The following is a 13,750-nucleotide window of genomic DNA, read 5'->3' as shown; positions in this document are numbered from 1 at the left end:
TTTAGATTTTTTTTTCTTATAAAAACTTCATGAGGATCAAAGACTTGATGAAGGGACTTTAAGAACTTCCACACACTTGTAGGATGTGTGGTTGGCCACAGGGATGATACTCCCTGGATATTACTCCATCTCCAGTTTTCCCCCATTGCCTGTCCCTTTGAGGATGAGATGGAATTCCACTTTTCGATCCCTTCCAAGTCATAAAATCAATGTAGTGTACCTACTATTGAGGTTCAAGCACTGACATATACCATTTCTGTAGTCTCTGCTTCTTATGACTTCTTCAAGGTACCCATGAGAGCAGAAAGTGTCCACTCCTCTGCCCACTCATGCTGAGGAGGTTACTATAGGGTATCTGCCTCCTTCTGGTCTATTCCCCATTCACATCCCAGGTGTCTCCCAAACCCGTAGAGAACTATCCTTCCCGATAAAATGTGGTCTCTCCAAGCCTGTCCTGCCTTTAATGGCAGGTCCTTGACCCAGGCAGAGAGCATCCTCAGTTTCCATGGTTTCAGCATCTGTGCCCCAGGGTGTGAACTGACTGGCCTTGGTCCTGTGGGAGGTTCCAAAGGATCACTTCTCTCAGCCCTGTAGACAGATCTCACGGATGGAAAGGAAGGCTCTTCTGTACTTCTCAACCTGCTTTCCAGCCAAATGCTATGTTGAGTGAGTGGAAACTCAAGTCACAAAACAATATACCATAAAATGTTAACATTGAAGAGGAAAGGAGGGGTAAGACAAGAGAATACAAATGGAAGAAATGATTTACAGTAGAAGGGGTAGAGAGAGAAAAGGGGAGGGGAGGGGAGGGGAGGGGAGGGGGGATAGTAGAGAATAGGACAGACAGCAGAATACATCAGACACTAGAAAGGCAATATGTCAATCAATGGAAGGGAAACTGATGTGATACAGCAATTTGTATACGGGGTAAAAGCGGGAGTTCATAATCCACGTGAATCAACCGTGTAATATGATGTATCAAGAACTATGTAATGTTATGAACGACCAATAAAAAAAAAATAAAATAAAATAAAAAAAAAATGTTAACATTGATCTGTGGATATTGGAGGAGTGGGTGTTACTTTTTTTTTTTTTTTTTGTTTCTTTATACCTTCCTGGGTTTTTTTTTTTCCCCAAGATTTTTTAGAGTCAAACTGAAAGTGTATTTTAAATTATATTTCTAAAAGATGTACTCAAGATGTGCTGCATGAAGGCAAATAACAGCGCCGACATTCCTTCACACTTGCTGGCTCCAAATTACCGCCTCTACTTTCGGAGCCAGGCGATCTGGAGGGGGTGGAAGCCGGGAGGGGGAAGGGAGGAGGCAGCAGTGTGGGCCATTGAATTTCCTCTTTTCAGACACTGCTCTGGCAGCTAATTCCAGGGTGCTCATCTGTATGGTGGCCGCGTGACGTTCATGTTTTCCCCAAGGTATTTTATGGCCTTTTTACAGTGGTACTGTGAATAACTTTTTCTCAGTAACTTCCAAATAGTGAAAAATACCAGACGATTCTCTTTGCTCTCCTCCACTTTTCTTTCTTTCGTCTCCATCCCATAATGTTGGTCTCCTTGCAGCGCTGCCTCTGCTTTCTCTTACCTCCCTCTTCTTGCCACGCTCTTCCCCCTACCTTCTTCCCTCTTTGCCTGTCTTTGCTTCATCTTTAAAGCAAAATAAATGCTGGTGGAGAAAGCCAGGCTCTGATGACCTCAGCCCAGGCCACGGTAAGGTGAGTGCAAAATCAGGTCTTGCCATTAGGACCCAGATGGCTGCAAATGCAGATCCAGGGTCAGTTTCAACCTTTCCCTTTTCTAGAAGATGATTTAGATTTCAGACCACAAGGAAGGGCTGGCTGGAGGCTGGGGTCAGGTGCCTGGATTCCAGGCCCCTCCTACAGGGAACTTGGCCAATAGCCTAATATCAGAAAACAGGCAGAAGGGTGTCTGCGAACACAGGTCAGTCCTGCTGAGGGGTGAAGCTATTCTAGGTGACAGTTCTATGTCACCTTCCTGGTTGACCTGGAGGGAGCTGTCATTCTTTGAAAAATTTCTGCTGTTTAATTCAGTGTCCCTGTTCTCAAGGGCAATCAGTAGGGTCTCCGTGGAGTTCTGTTCCAGACAATGACATTGTGGTTGGTCCAAACAACAGGATTTCTCAGCGGCACCTCATCTCTCTTGGTGGGGAATAAGGAGCGGAGGCTCTAGACTGAGAGAGACTTGGGCTTGACCAGACCCTTCCCTCTCTGGCCTCCCACTCTACCCCACTCCCTTTATCTGGTTAACTCTGTTCTTCTACTTTAGGGCTGTAACTCAATCTCAGGTATCCTCCCCTGGCCCTTGTGATGGGATCAAATCCCTCCTTTGTTTATTTTATAAAACATAAAAATGTCAAGCACTGCCGAGATGCAAGTGTTGGTCTGCAGAACTGTCTGCTGCCCACTGTTCTCCAAGTTCCTGAAACTCTAGGAGGATTCAGCCTGCTCCTTGCTGAATCCCAGCTGCCTAGGGCAGGGTTCCGTGCATAGGGAGATTCTCAGTAAATAGTAGTTAATTGAATTAATCTTAGCTCCATCCCTGTGGGTTCCAGGACTTTGAATGTATTACTAATACTCTCTGAGCCTAGTTCCCTTAATAGAAAATGGGAATAATAACCCTCCATTCAGAAAATTGTATGAATCTATGTGGCATGGGGGGGGGTCACAAAGCATCCAGAATGGGCACAGCTTGGGCAGAGGGTAAGCACACATCAAATATTGGTTCTTCCGCAGTGCCTGCCCCCCAGCATTGCATAGCATAGCAATTTAAAGCTTTAAAAAACAAAAATAAATGTCTCCCTATTTCTTCCCAACCTTCTTTCCTGCAACCTTCTGGATTCAGGTGAGGCATAGAATGAAGGAAACTGCTGATTTCTGAGTTTTGGCTGATAAGATGACCTTGAGTAAAGCACCGTCCTTCCTGGGTTTCAGCTCCTCACATAGGTGTCAGGAAGACATGGATAAACAGCAGGTCCAGCCTAGCCCAACTCCCTCCCTCTCAGTCTCTGCAGAGGGGTCAAGGGTAACACTGACCACTGTTGTCACAGTGCTAGATGGGTGGAAGCAAAGAGGGGGTAAAGCGTCTGAGCGGGGCAGAGCGAATCGGGCTGTCCGCCTGTCTGCTTTCATTCACACTGAGTTTATTGTTGCGGTACAGGTGAGCTGTGTTTTAAAATGCATCATCATGACAATGCCCCTTAGTAACAGCACAAGGATTTCTAGTGTACCTTTGTTCAAAAGAGCCTGAGGGCTTTGTACATACTGTCTCATTAATTCTCTGAGCCTCTGTAAAGTTGGATGGGAAAGCAGGATGAGTTCTGATTTATATGCAGAGAAACAAAGCTTCAAAAAGGTTAGGCAGCTTACCCAAGGTCATGCAGTAGCATCATTGTTCCCAGGAATTGGGTCTCTGTCTAGCACACCAGTCTGCAAGAGCACTCTGCTTCCAGGCTCTGGAGACGTGAAAGGTCTGTGTGCCTAGCAGCGTGGCGTGGGAGTAGTGGTCTCTTGGAAGATGGACTCTTCCCTAATTGGAAAGGAGTGATGAGTGGGTCAAGAGGAAGTTAGGAGCGTTCTTTCCCTCTTCCTCCTCTCACCCTAGGAATCCCTCTCCTGGACCAGCCAAGACCCCATCAGAAGGGCCCTGAGCATACCAGCCCATGGTGGTTGCCATGGAAACAGTGTTAGCTGATCCACAGGCCCTAGAGAGCCAGCTGCTTGGATCGCAGGTGTGTGTGACTGGGTTACCTTCCTGGTTGACCTCAAGGGCTCTGTCATCCATAGTTAGGAGAAGACTGTAGCCTCTGTGATCTGATCCATCTCTTTCTGCTGTGTTTAATTCAATGTCCCTGTCCTCCTGGGGAGTCGGCATCATCTCCAAGGGGTTGGTGTGGCAGAGTGGCATTCTTGGTTGGTCTGTACATCCAAAGACTGCGATTTCATGTTCTATCCCCATGCTCACTGTCCAGGTGACCTTGGGGAGGGCAGTTGTGCTTTCTGAACGTCAATATCTTCATCAGAGAAAGGGGTTAACTAGTAGGGTCATTGTGATAATCATGAGTGGAAGGCTCTGAAGGCCATCGGTGAGACCTGAGTGATGTGCAGGTGTTGGTAGCTAGTGTCCACTCTTTCATGTTGGAACTCTTCTCTTGTGGAAATAGGCCATACCCTCCCCAGGGTCCTTGCCATATGAGCTCAGTGGTCTCTGTGCTGTCACTTCCCAACTTGAAACATCAGGTCAGGAGCAGAGTCACTTGTCCTTAGATAGCTTATAGCCACCTGTCTGACCTACCCGGAGCCTGTCGGATCCACAGTGGATGATCATTGCTAGAAGGACTCCCTTGCTCCATAAAAGAAAGGTCTTTTGTTAATGGACTTGATTTTCTAGGCTGCCCATTTTTGTGTCACTATCAATACATTAATTATTTAGTGCCTGGTAAAACTTTCCAAGATCACAAGATGAAAGGCCTACTGGCAGTTCAAAGTCTTTCTTTTGATGATTATTCTAGTCAACATGTTTTGGGGGGAGAAAATAGGCTTGAGATCACAGTGGAGGAAATTTCATAGGGTGGCAGACAAGCAAACTGCAGAAATGGACCCAGAAGAGTGAGTCTTGTTGCCCTGCTAATGGAAGCACCAGGACCTTGCCAGGAAACAGGTGTGGGGAGGTGTGTGAAGATCAGGCACCCTCTCCATGGCTCTCTTGGGTTAGTGAAAATTCCAGTTACTCTCCTACAGTTGCTGAAAGTTGGTGAGTCCACCCTGGTTGGGGAGGGTAGGCCCAGTGACCAAGTCCAGCTGGAGCTGGGATTCAGGACAGGTGAAGACATGGCAGAGCTCACTGGCTGGTCAGGAGCAGCTTGCTTGGGACACAGGTCCTCTCCAGGAAGCTCAAAATGTAGTGACTTGGGACTCTCCAAAGAAGGATATCAATTCCAAACAGAGGCATCAAATACCACACTCCCTTCATTATCTGTGTCCCTGAATGATGTCACCAGTGGCCTACATAAACATGCTATCTCACCAGACATAATAGGTCTTTCTCTGACCCCGCCTTGCCCCTGTCCCTGAGAAGTGTGTCCTGCCTGAGACAGAGCAACAGCCTCCCATGAAAAGTTTTTGCAAATTTTTTCTCAATTTATGATTAAAAATATTCAACATAAGCAACAGATCTGAAATTGAGATTTTAAAATGAAATTAATATACCAAATTATAATCTGTTGTCTAAACACCCAGTGTGGCCCAAACAGCATGTTTGGCGAATGGCCTGACTGCCACTGTCCCGAGGGTCAATAAACCATACACGGCCAAGATGGCAGGGGTCCCAGATCTGGCTGTGTATTGATACCACCTGAATTCCAGCTCCACGGCTTTGACAGGGCTCCTGCTCAGGGACTGGCCCTTCAACATAGGGTAGGATTTAGGGAAGCAGGGGCTGGAAAGGACATTCTAGGCAGCTGAGCTTGGGCACAAGTTTGGAGATGAGGGTGTCATGGGGACCACAGGATGTGAAAGGGTGGGAAATAAGGCTGAAAAATGAAACAGAGACCAAAGTATCAGGGCTTTCCACTTATGAGCTTTACCGATTCTGACCACACCTCTTGGTGACTCCCTTTTTGGTGTGTCTCTAGTACACCCTTCAGGTAACAGACTCCCCACGCACAGGGGCAAAGCTGACAGTTTCCTCTGTTGGGCTGTCAATATTCCCAGTGTGGCACCTAGGGAAGGGGTGCCTGCTTACATGGCTGACGGTGCGCTTCACCATTGAATGAACTCCGTAGTTATACACAGGTCCTTGGGGGCCTGGGGGAGGCAAGAAACACGTGTTGAAGCTCTAACTTTGAATGGTACAAGAGAATATTATGGGGGAGTAATTTCTGCTTCAGGACTGGAGCTATCAAGAAACAGCACAAACATTGCTGGCAGGTTGGGCGTGGGACTTAGAGAAAGGTAAAATGGAGTAGGGACTGCTTAATTCCATTCAAATTCCGCCCCTGACACTAATAGCTCCTCTCTGAAAGAGGCAGCTGGAAGAAAGGATGAAAGCAAATTGTGGAGAACCAAATACCTATGAACTAGAGGGGGCCTAGGGGAACCGCTCACTCAAACCCTTCATTTTCCAGTCTACAGAAGGTGTGGGGAGCGCCAGGTCTTTAGGACAAAGGGTGCATCTGCTAACTCTCTCATTTCTTTTCTCTGAAATCACATCTCTGTTTTTTCGATGAAATTAACTGCCTGTTGCAACTCCAACATCACTGCTAACTGTAGTAGTCATGTAAATTCACGGAGAACGTTTCTTTGTTGAACAGGTGTGGGCTCAGCTCAGTGAATACTGACTGCTTCTCTTAGGCTGCCAGTCCCCAAATGAGGCCCACCCTATCTCCTCTCCTGGCTGGGCCTGCTTACCACTGTTTGACATCTGGATGACTATTTGGTCACATTAAGCTTTTCGTTGTACGACACAAAATCATTGTCAAATAATGCATTATTAACTCTGTTTTTCAAATAAAGGGGGAAATGGCCTACAGGCTGTCACTGATTGTTTTATTGTTGGGAGGAAAATAAATAAGTAAAATGTGAAGAGAAGGTAGGAGCCGTTCCAAGGAGTGTTCCGAATAGCGACATTTGTTACATTTGATGGATGTAGGTTTGTAAAACACGCCTGATTGTGAACCCAGGGCATTCATGTAAATAACCATCACACATGCATAATTCTTTATTACTGATGCTGACACAAGTGTGATAGGCCTATTATGTTATGTACATTGGCGTAGGAACAAGCAGACACACAGCGAGACATGCGAAAATAAAGACTGAAAATGGAGACATTGCTCATTGCCTAAAATTTCTGCAGTTGAGTTAGTGGACAGTTGGCAAAGTCAATAATTAACTAGTGAATAATAGAGAAGTAGCTCTTTGGGAGCATTTTTTATTTCTGGACATTGTACTTATTGATACAAGATCTTCAAGGTATAGAAAAGGCACCAAGCCTCCCGTTCATTTTGGATTCTTAAGTAGAAATAGAAACATAAAACTTTAAGACTAGTATGACTGATACTTAAGCACATCACACACACACACACACACACACACACACACACACACACACACACACACTGACTCCCTGGGAGTTTTTAGAGCGTGCATCATTCCTATTCTTACCATCAATGAGGTTCAGTGAGTGTGAACTTAGCCTGAAGTTAAAGAGCTGGTAAGTATCAGAGTTACTTTCTCCAGGGCTCTGGTTTGTTTCATTTGGTAAATATTTATTGAGTGGATACTATATGCCGGGCATAGGGATATAGCAGTGGCCAGTATGACAGGTGCACCATCAGCAAGTGACTCTACATGACATCTCTGAGTAAAAAGTAATGTAGTTTAAAGTGATAGTGACTTATGGGTGCTACTTAGGGTGATCAGAGAAGTTCCTTCTGAGAAGGTGTCACAGGCAGAGACCTGGATAGAGGGAGGAAGTGACCTCAAAGTTCCTCTGAGGTAGAGGAACTTTCTAGGTTGAGAGAATTTCCTTGAGGTAGGAATGTGTTTGGTGAGTCTGAGGAATAGCAAGGAAGCCATTGAGACTGAGACCAAAATGCAAGGGGAGAATGGCTGGAAATGAGATCAGAGAGACAACCAGGGGCCAGATATGTGGAGCCTTTAAGGGAAAGGCCATCGCAAAATCTCGAAAGCTGTTCCAGCATGGCTTCGTCAGTCTGACTGGTATATGGAGAGATGATGGAGGCAAAGACAGCCAGGTGCTTATAAGTAATGAAGGTGAGAGGTGATGGGAGAGAATACAAGAAGGGATAATGTTGGAGAAAAGCCATCAAGGTTTGTTGGTGAGCTGGGTATGGTGGCTCATGCCTGTAATCCCAGTGACTTGGAAGCTAAGGCAGGAGGATCACAGGTTTGAAGTTAGCCTCAGCAACTTAGCGAGGCTGCAAGCAACCTAGTGAGACTGTGTCTCAAAAAATAAAGAAGGGCTGGGGACATGGCCCAGTGGTTAAGTACCCTTGAGTTTAATCCCTGGCACCCCCCCAAAAAATTTTTTTTGGTGAATTAATAATGGAGTATGAGAAAAAGAAAGGCAAGGATTCCTTCCTGGCTTTTGGCCTAAGCAATCAGGTGAGTATTGGTGTTGGTTTCTGAAATGAGGTTCAGGTGAAGAGTATCAAGTATAACTCATGCTGCATCTGAGATGCTTACAAAATGCAGGTTTCAGACAGGTGGTTGGATAGATATTTTCTTCAGAGGAGATGGACCCAGAGATATAAATATAGTATCATGTAGGTAGTGTTTGTTAAAGTGTGAAACTGGGTAGGATCACTTTGGGAATGAGTTCAGATGGGGAAAGGCTCCAGTTCTTCACCTTTTAGCAATCATGAATAATACAGCAAAGATACCCCTGAGTTATTAAAAAGAAAGATGAAATTATTTACATATCAGGCAAGGAGAAATTCACTGAGGAATTCCTGAGGGTGAAAAGTCAGGGTTGTTAAAGGCTTGAGGAGAGGATTCATGGTGAATGGATATGTAGGCTTGATTGAAACAGGTTCCTTCCTCATGGATAAGCAGAGAGTGAGGTGCCAGGGTGACTCACCACTCATCATTAGCTAGTGCCACTGTGATGAAACTGCAGTGTTCCAGCATGAAGTTTCTTAGGCATGTGTTGCTTGACAGTGGAGAATTTTCCTCCCGTACAATCTGGAAAATGGAGTAGATCTGGTAAAGAAGAGTGAAGAAGACCTACGCTGATGTAGGAGGCCACCAAGATTATGTGGCCATCGAGATGTGAGGTCTCAAGAATCAGGGAGGGATCCGTGGGTTCAAATGCCGGAAGGATAAGATCAGGTCTGAGACTTGTTCATTGTGTCTGCAGCCTGGAGTCACCAGTGACCTTGACCAGTGATAATGAAGACAATCTTGATTTTACTGTATTTAAAAGAAAGTGTGTGTGGGGTGGGGGAGAAGAAAGTAGAGACCGGAGCTAAGACAAGTCCTTCAAAGAGATTGGCTGTAAAGGAGACCAGAATCAGAGGGTAATGCATGAAGAAGAGTATGGAAGTAAAAAAAAAAAAAAATGATTTCTTTTTCTTTTTTAAAGATGGTACATGTTTTCCACAGTTGAGAATGACTCAGAGAGGGCAAATTGGTGCAGGAGGTAGGGGGACAGTTGCAATCGAAGAGTCCTTGAGAAGGGACAGGATTAGAGTGTAGATACCTCATCCTTTAAAGCAGGGAGGAAGGCGGCATGTTCAGGGCACCATCAGCAGGCGGATTTGCTGCTTTTTCCCTCAACAAAATAAGAAGCAAGGTCGTTTGCGAGAATGTGGAGGAATCAGGGAATTGGAGGAGTAAGAGAAGTTTGAAATAGCTGTTCTGGAAAGAGAGTGAATTGAATCGATTAGGGAATGCAGTAGGATTTCTGGGCAGTCCTGAGGGTTTTCTTGAGGTTTCTGGTCGTGAATTTAAAGTGAGACTTGTCAGCTTCATTGCCTTTCCCTCCTCCCCGCCTTCCTCCTCTCCCAGTACCAGTACCCATGACAGTTGTGGAGGAGGGAGGAGGCAGATAGGGTTGAGAGAGCACACAGGGGATTATCAGAGAGGCACACTAAGCGGAGGACATTAGCGGGGTGATGCATGGTGAAAAAAAGATGGGTATTGGGAGCTTGGGGTCTTTGCTCCACCTTGACACACTGCATTGCCCAGAAAGGGCTCAGAAATTCATCAGGAAAAAAAAAAGCAATTTTCCCAGTAGCCAGTCAATGATGCCCTCAGCCTGGGGATGTTCTGTTCCTCTTCTCTACTAGACCATCAATGTTCTGCCTCACAGGGGCACCTGCTCCTATGCCACCCTCTCCTCCAGTCTTTCCCCTAGGGCCCAAGAGTCATTCTGCTTGAGTCCGTAGGTCTCGATTCACACCTTTGCCCCCAAAGTCTGTGTTGGAGAGGCTCCTTCCACTTTGGAGCCTCACATTTTCAGAGTGAAGCACCACAAAGACAAGCCAGCTCTTGCTTAAATGGATTTCTTCTCATGGCATGACTTCTCCTTATGTTAGAAAAACTTCCTTCCCAGCAGGAGTGAGGAGAGGGAGGGACAAGGACTGTGAAGGGAGGAAACAGATTCTTCACCCTACACCAGTTCAATGCAGAAGTACTTTCTTCTGTCTATTCAAAGTTTAGGCATATTCTATGAACTTTGATTAGAACTCACTGATGTCCCAAATGCCTTCAAATTTGGAGAACAACTCCATTCATATAGGTTGTGCTTTTCTCTGTCTTCCTCTTTTCAGGTGGGGAGGCTGATCCTTTTGGTCAATCCCTCCCTTAGCTCCCAGCCTCATCCAGCACTTATTCTAGCCACCTCCTCTAGGGACCAGGTTGGGATTCCTGTGAGTCTAGAATTCTGGGAGTTCCTGCAAGGGAAGCATAAAACATTCTACTTTCTTTTTAGTATTCAACTCTGAATACCAAAATTTGCCCAGTAAGTTATTGCCATTTGGTGAATTATGAAAAGCTTTAAGCTCTATCTATTGGTATTACCTAGAGCAATGTCCATATCTCCTTTTCAGGTCATGACTCAGCCCTCAGAGACCTTTCTTTTGAATGCTTTCATACATATATGCTTTTCATATACATATACACACATATGTATATGTATATAAATGTATGTATATGTGATATATATATCACTGATTATATTACTTGGCCCTCATCCAGGTAAAAAGTCATCTGCCATTCTGTGCCCACTCAGAGTCATAAGTGCGTCCTGAAGTCTAGCTCCATCTGCTTGATCCTTCACATCCAGGAAGAAGTAAATACCATTCCCAAATAGAGTGGTTAAGAACAATGATATCACTTGGAAACAGGGAAATATAGCTCAGGCTACGTTTTATTGTTGCTTCAAAATTACTTAAAATTTGAGCTAAGCTGATGAGTCAGATTTAGAGATGCCGGCTTTTATTCACATGGGAGTCATTGCAAGGATTTGATTGAATGGTTTTCCCAGGCCCTTCACCCTGTTGTGCCGCTGTGGAGCATGCTCAGTGGTAACTAGCAACCTTTGCCATTGCCCATGGGGGCCCTGTCAGACACTGGGGAGAACCAAGGACCACCCTATGCTGGTCTGAGAGTTCTAGGTAGGGTAGTGGAAGGAGCATGGGCTTTCACATCAGGTTCACCTGGTCTGTGGACTCTGATATCCTGCTTGCTACTGGCTGTGTCTATAGTCAAGGCATAATACCTGTTTGAGGCTCAGTTTCCTCAAAATTAGGACAAATAATAATACTTATTCATAAGGTGATTGTAAGAAGCAGATGATACATTTAAAGTATTTGGCATAGTGCCTAATTCATATATACTGGATATATTTTATTTATTTTTTAGGTGTCATAAATTTAACTCTGCCCAAGAAAACTCATGTGGCCATGGGTTCACTTCTCTGAGCCCCATTGTCCATCTTAAAAATGGAGTTGATGTGACAGTGAAATGAGATGGTTTCTCTCTGCAGCTCCCTAGCACTAGCTTTTGGGGCCTTTTAGTGCATTTCCTCTGAGTCATTTTGTAGAATTGCTACACAAAGTTTTACCTGGCAGTGGCCAATTTAGTTCTGATCTCTTAGATCAGAAATGAGAAGAATGTAAAAAACCTCCCTACCAGGTTCCCAGGAGCCAGCCATCTGCAATGTCAATTCAAATCTTTGGAAGGCAGAGGAGGTAGAGGTGCTAGAGGTCAGGGGGTTTCGGGTTTTGTTTGTTTGTTTGTTTGTTTGTTTTAGAATGCCCATCCTGTTCTATTTGCAGGGACTCATGGCCCTGTAGTCAGCTTTACCATAGTTCAGCACCTGTAGAAACAGTGGAGGGGGCTGAAAGCAAAAAGTTGGCAACCCCACAGAGATTTCCTTAAAGCATATGAGGTTGGGTTGATGCTAAAAAGAAGTTGGAGGGCTAGGGATGTATCTTGGTGCTAGTATGTATAAGGCCCTGGGTTCAATCCCTGCCCTGGGGCGGGGGCGGGGGAGGGGATAAAGTTGAAGACAGAAATATAGGACCCAAGGAGCCAATGTTGCAGAGGTTCAGAAGAAACTGCAAGGCAGACAAGCTAGGAAAATGGTTCTGCTAGCCTGTTGCTTTTTCTTTCTCTTCTCCCTCTTCTTCGAAAAGTCACTCCAAATGAGATGACAATTACCACTGGAGTAGCAAATCAGCCCACACCTGGGAGAATATGACCTGTTGCTATTAAGCAAACATGGGCTCAGTTCCATCAGTTTTTGCACCTGTAAAATGGACATGATCATTCTCATCTAAGAGTGTCACTGTGAACATCATGTGGCACTTTGTGGATAAAGGGGCCACCATGGTACCTGCTCTATGGAAGCTGCAGAAAAAAACTCTGCTTCCCTCCTTCCCTCCTCCCCTCACTCAATCTGGCTACACATCTATCTACTAAATGGAACTAATTCTCAGATCCTTCCTCCTTTAACAGAAAAAGCTTTGCCTGTCATAAAACATTAGCAAATAGTGATTGAGTCGGAGATTTTCTGGGAAGAACTATATAAGAGCATGCAGCGTGTGCTCATTTGATTTGTAGATATATTGTAATGATTTTCACCACACAAAACCCACTGGAGGTACTATTAAGGAATGGACTAATGCTGCTCTGCTTCTTTTTTTTCCTCAACCCTTCTTTCTCTCATGCAAATTGGAAACATTAATTCTTTGTGGCTCCCTGGCCTCTTGGAAGTGGGGAAACCTGTCTCCTAGCATTCCACACCCCCCCACCCCCGAACATAACATAATCGTCAAGTATTCATAACTTCTGAGTGCAATTTCAACCCTCTCATTGATAAGGCAATAACCCAAGCAAACAACATTAGATGAAGTTACGAGTCTGTGCATAGAGAAGAAGACATTATTTGGGCAAGATGAATATAAGTTCTGTATAAAGTTGCACAAATTCTTACAGGCAGAATAGACTTTGGATAGAGCTATTAGACCAAACCATTAAGTTGCCTGCCTTCTAGTTCATCTTCCAGAGATCCTTAACATGACCGTGGTCACAGTATTCAGATATCTCAGATCTGGCTGCCCTTGTACATCATGGTCTACTAGTGTCTACTAGTGTCTCAGTCATTTTTTTTCCTCATCTTTTCAATGAATATCATGAAATCCCCTTGTGAACTTGTTTTATAGTGATAAAGATAATTGAGTGACAACTATATGACCCCTGCTAAGTGCACAAAATCAGTATTCTCCCCTTTGTTTTTATGTCCAGGTCACAGCTCCTTGGAGTCACCAACAAACATGCCTTCTTCTCCTCCTGACCATTTTGTGTGGAATCTCACCTGGATAATGAAAGATTCCTTTCCTTTCCTATCTCATCGCAGTCGATACGGTAAGTATATTTTGATAGTTATTGGTGAGGCACTATTCCTATCTTATAATTAAGGATACTATGGATTTCAGTTTGTGATTAATGATGCTCCAGGGATCCCTGGGCTCCTTACATAAAAAGAAATCTTTCCAGGCACAGTGGCACATGCCTGGATTCCAAGAGGCTCAGGGCAGAGGCAGGAGGATCTTGAGTTCAAAGCCAACCTTAGCAAAAGCAAGGTGCTAAGCAATCAGTGATACTCTGTCTCTAAATAAAATACAAAATAGGGCTGGGGATGTGGCTCAGTGACCAAGTGTCCCTGAGTTCAATCCCTGGTACCTCCCTTG

The 13,750-nt window shown here is 44.8% G+C and overlaps 1 protein-coding gene across 1 annotated transcript in view; it reads left to right on the top strand.

Annotated features, from left to right (window-relative positions):
* Positions 1-13,750, top strand: part of Alk (ALK receptor tyrosine kinase) — a 647,158-nt gene that overhangs the window by 172,518 nt on the left and 460,890 nt on the right. The window contains exon 2 of the mRNA XM_026390638.2: positions 13,305-13,424. Coding sequence (XP_026246423.2) covers positions 13,305-13,424 — 120 coding nt within the window. The remainder of the gene's footprint in view (positions 1-13,304; positions 13,425-13,750) is intronic.

The sequence above is a fragment of the Urocitellus parryii genome, chromosome 12 (genome assembly GCF_045843805.1).
Source record: "Urocitellus parryii isolate mUroPar1 chromosome 12, mUroPar1.hap1, whole genome shotgun sequence".
Taxonomy (NCBI): Eukaryota; Metazoa; Chordata; class Mammalia; order Rodentia; family Sciuridae; genus Urocitellus; species Urocitellus parryii.
Note: the sequence above shows the minus strand (reverse complement) of the source record. Positions and strands in the feature narration are given on the sequence as shown.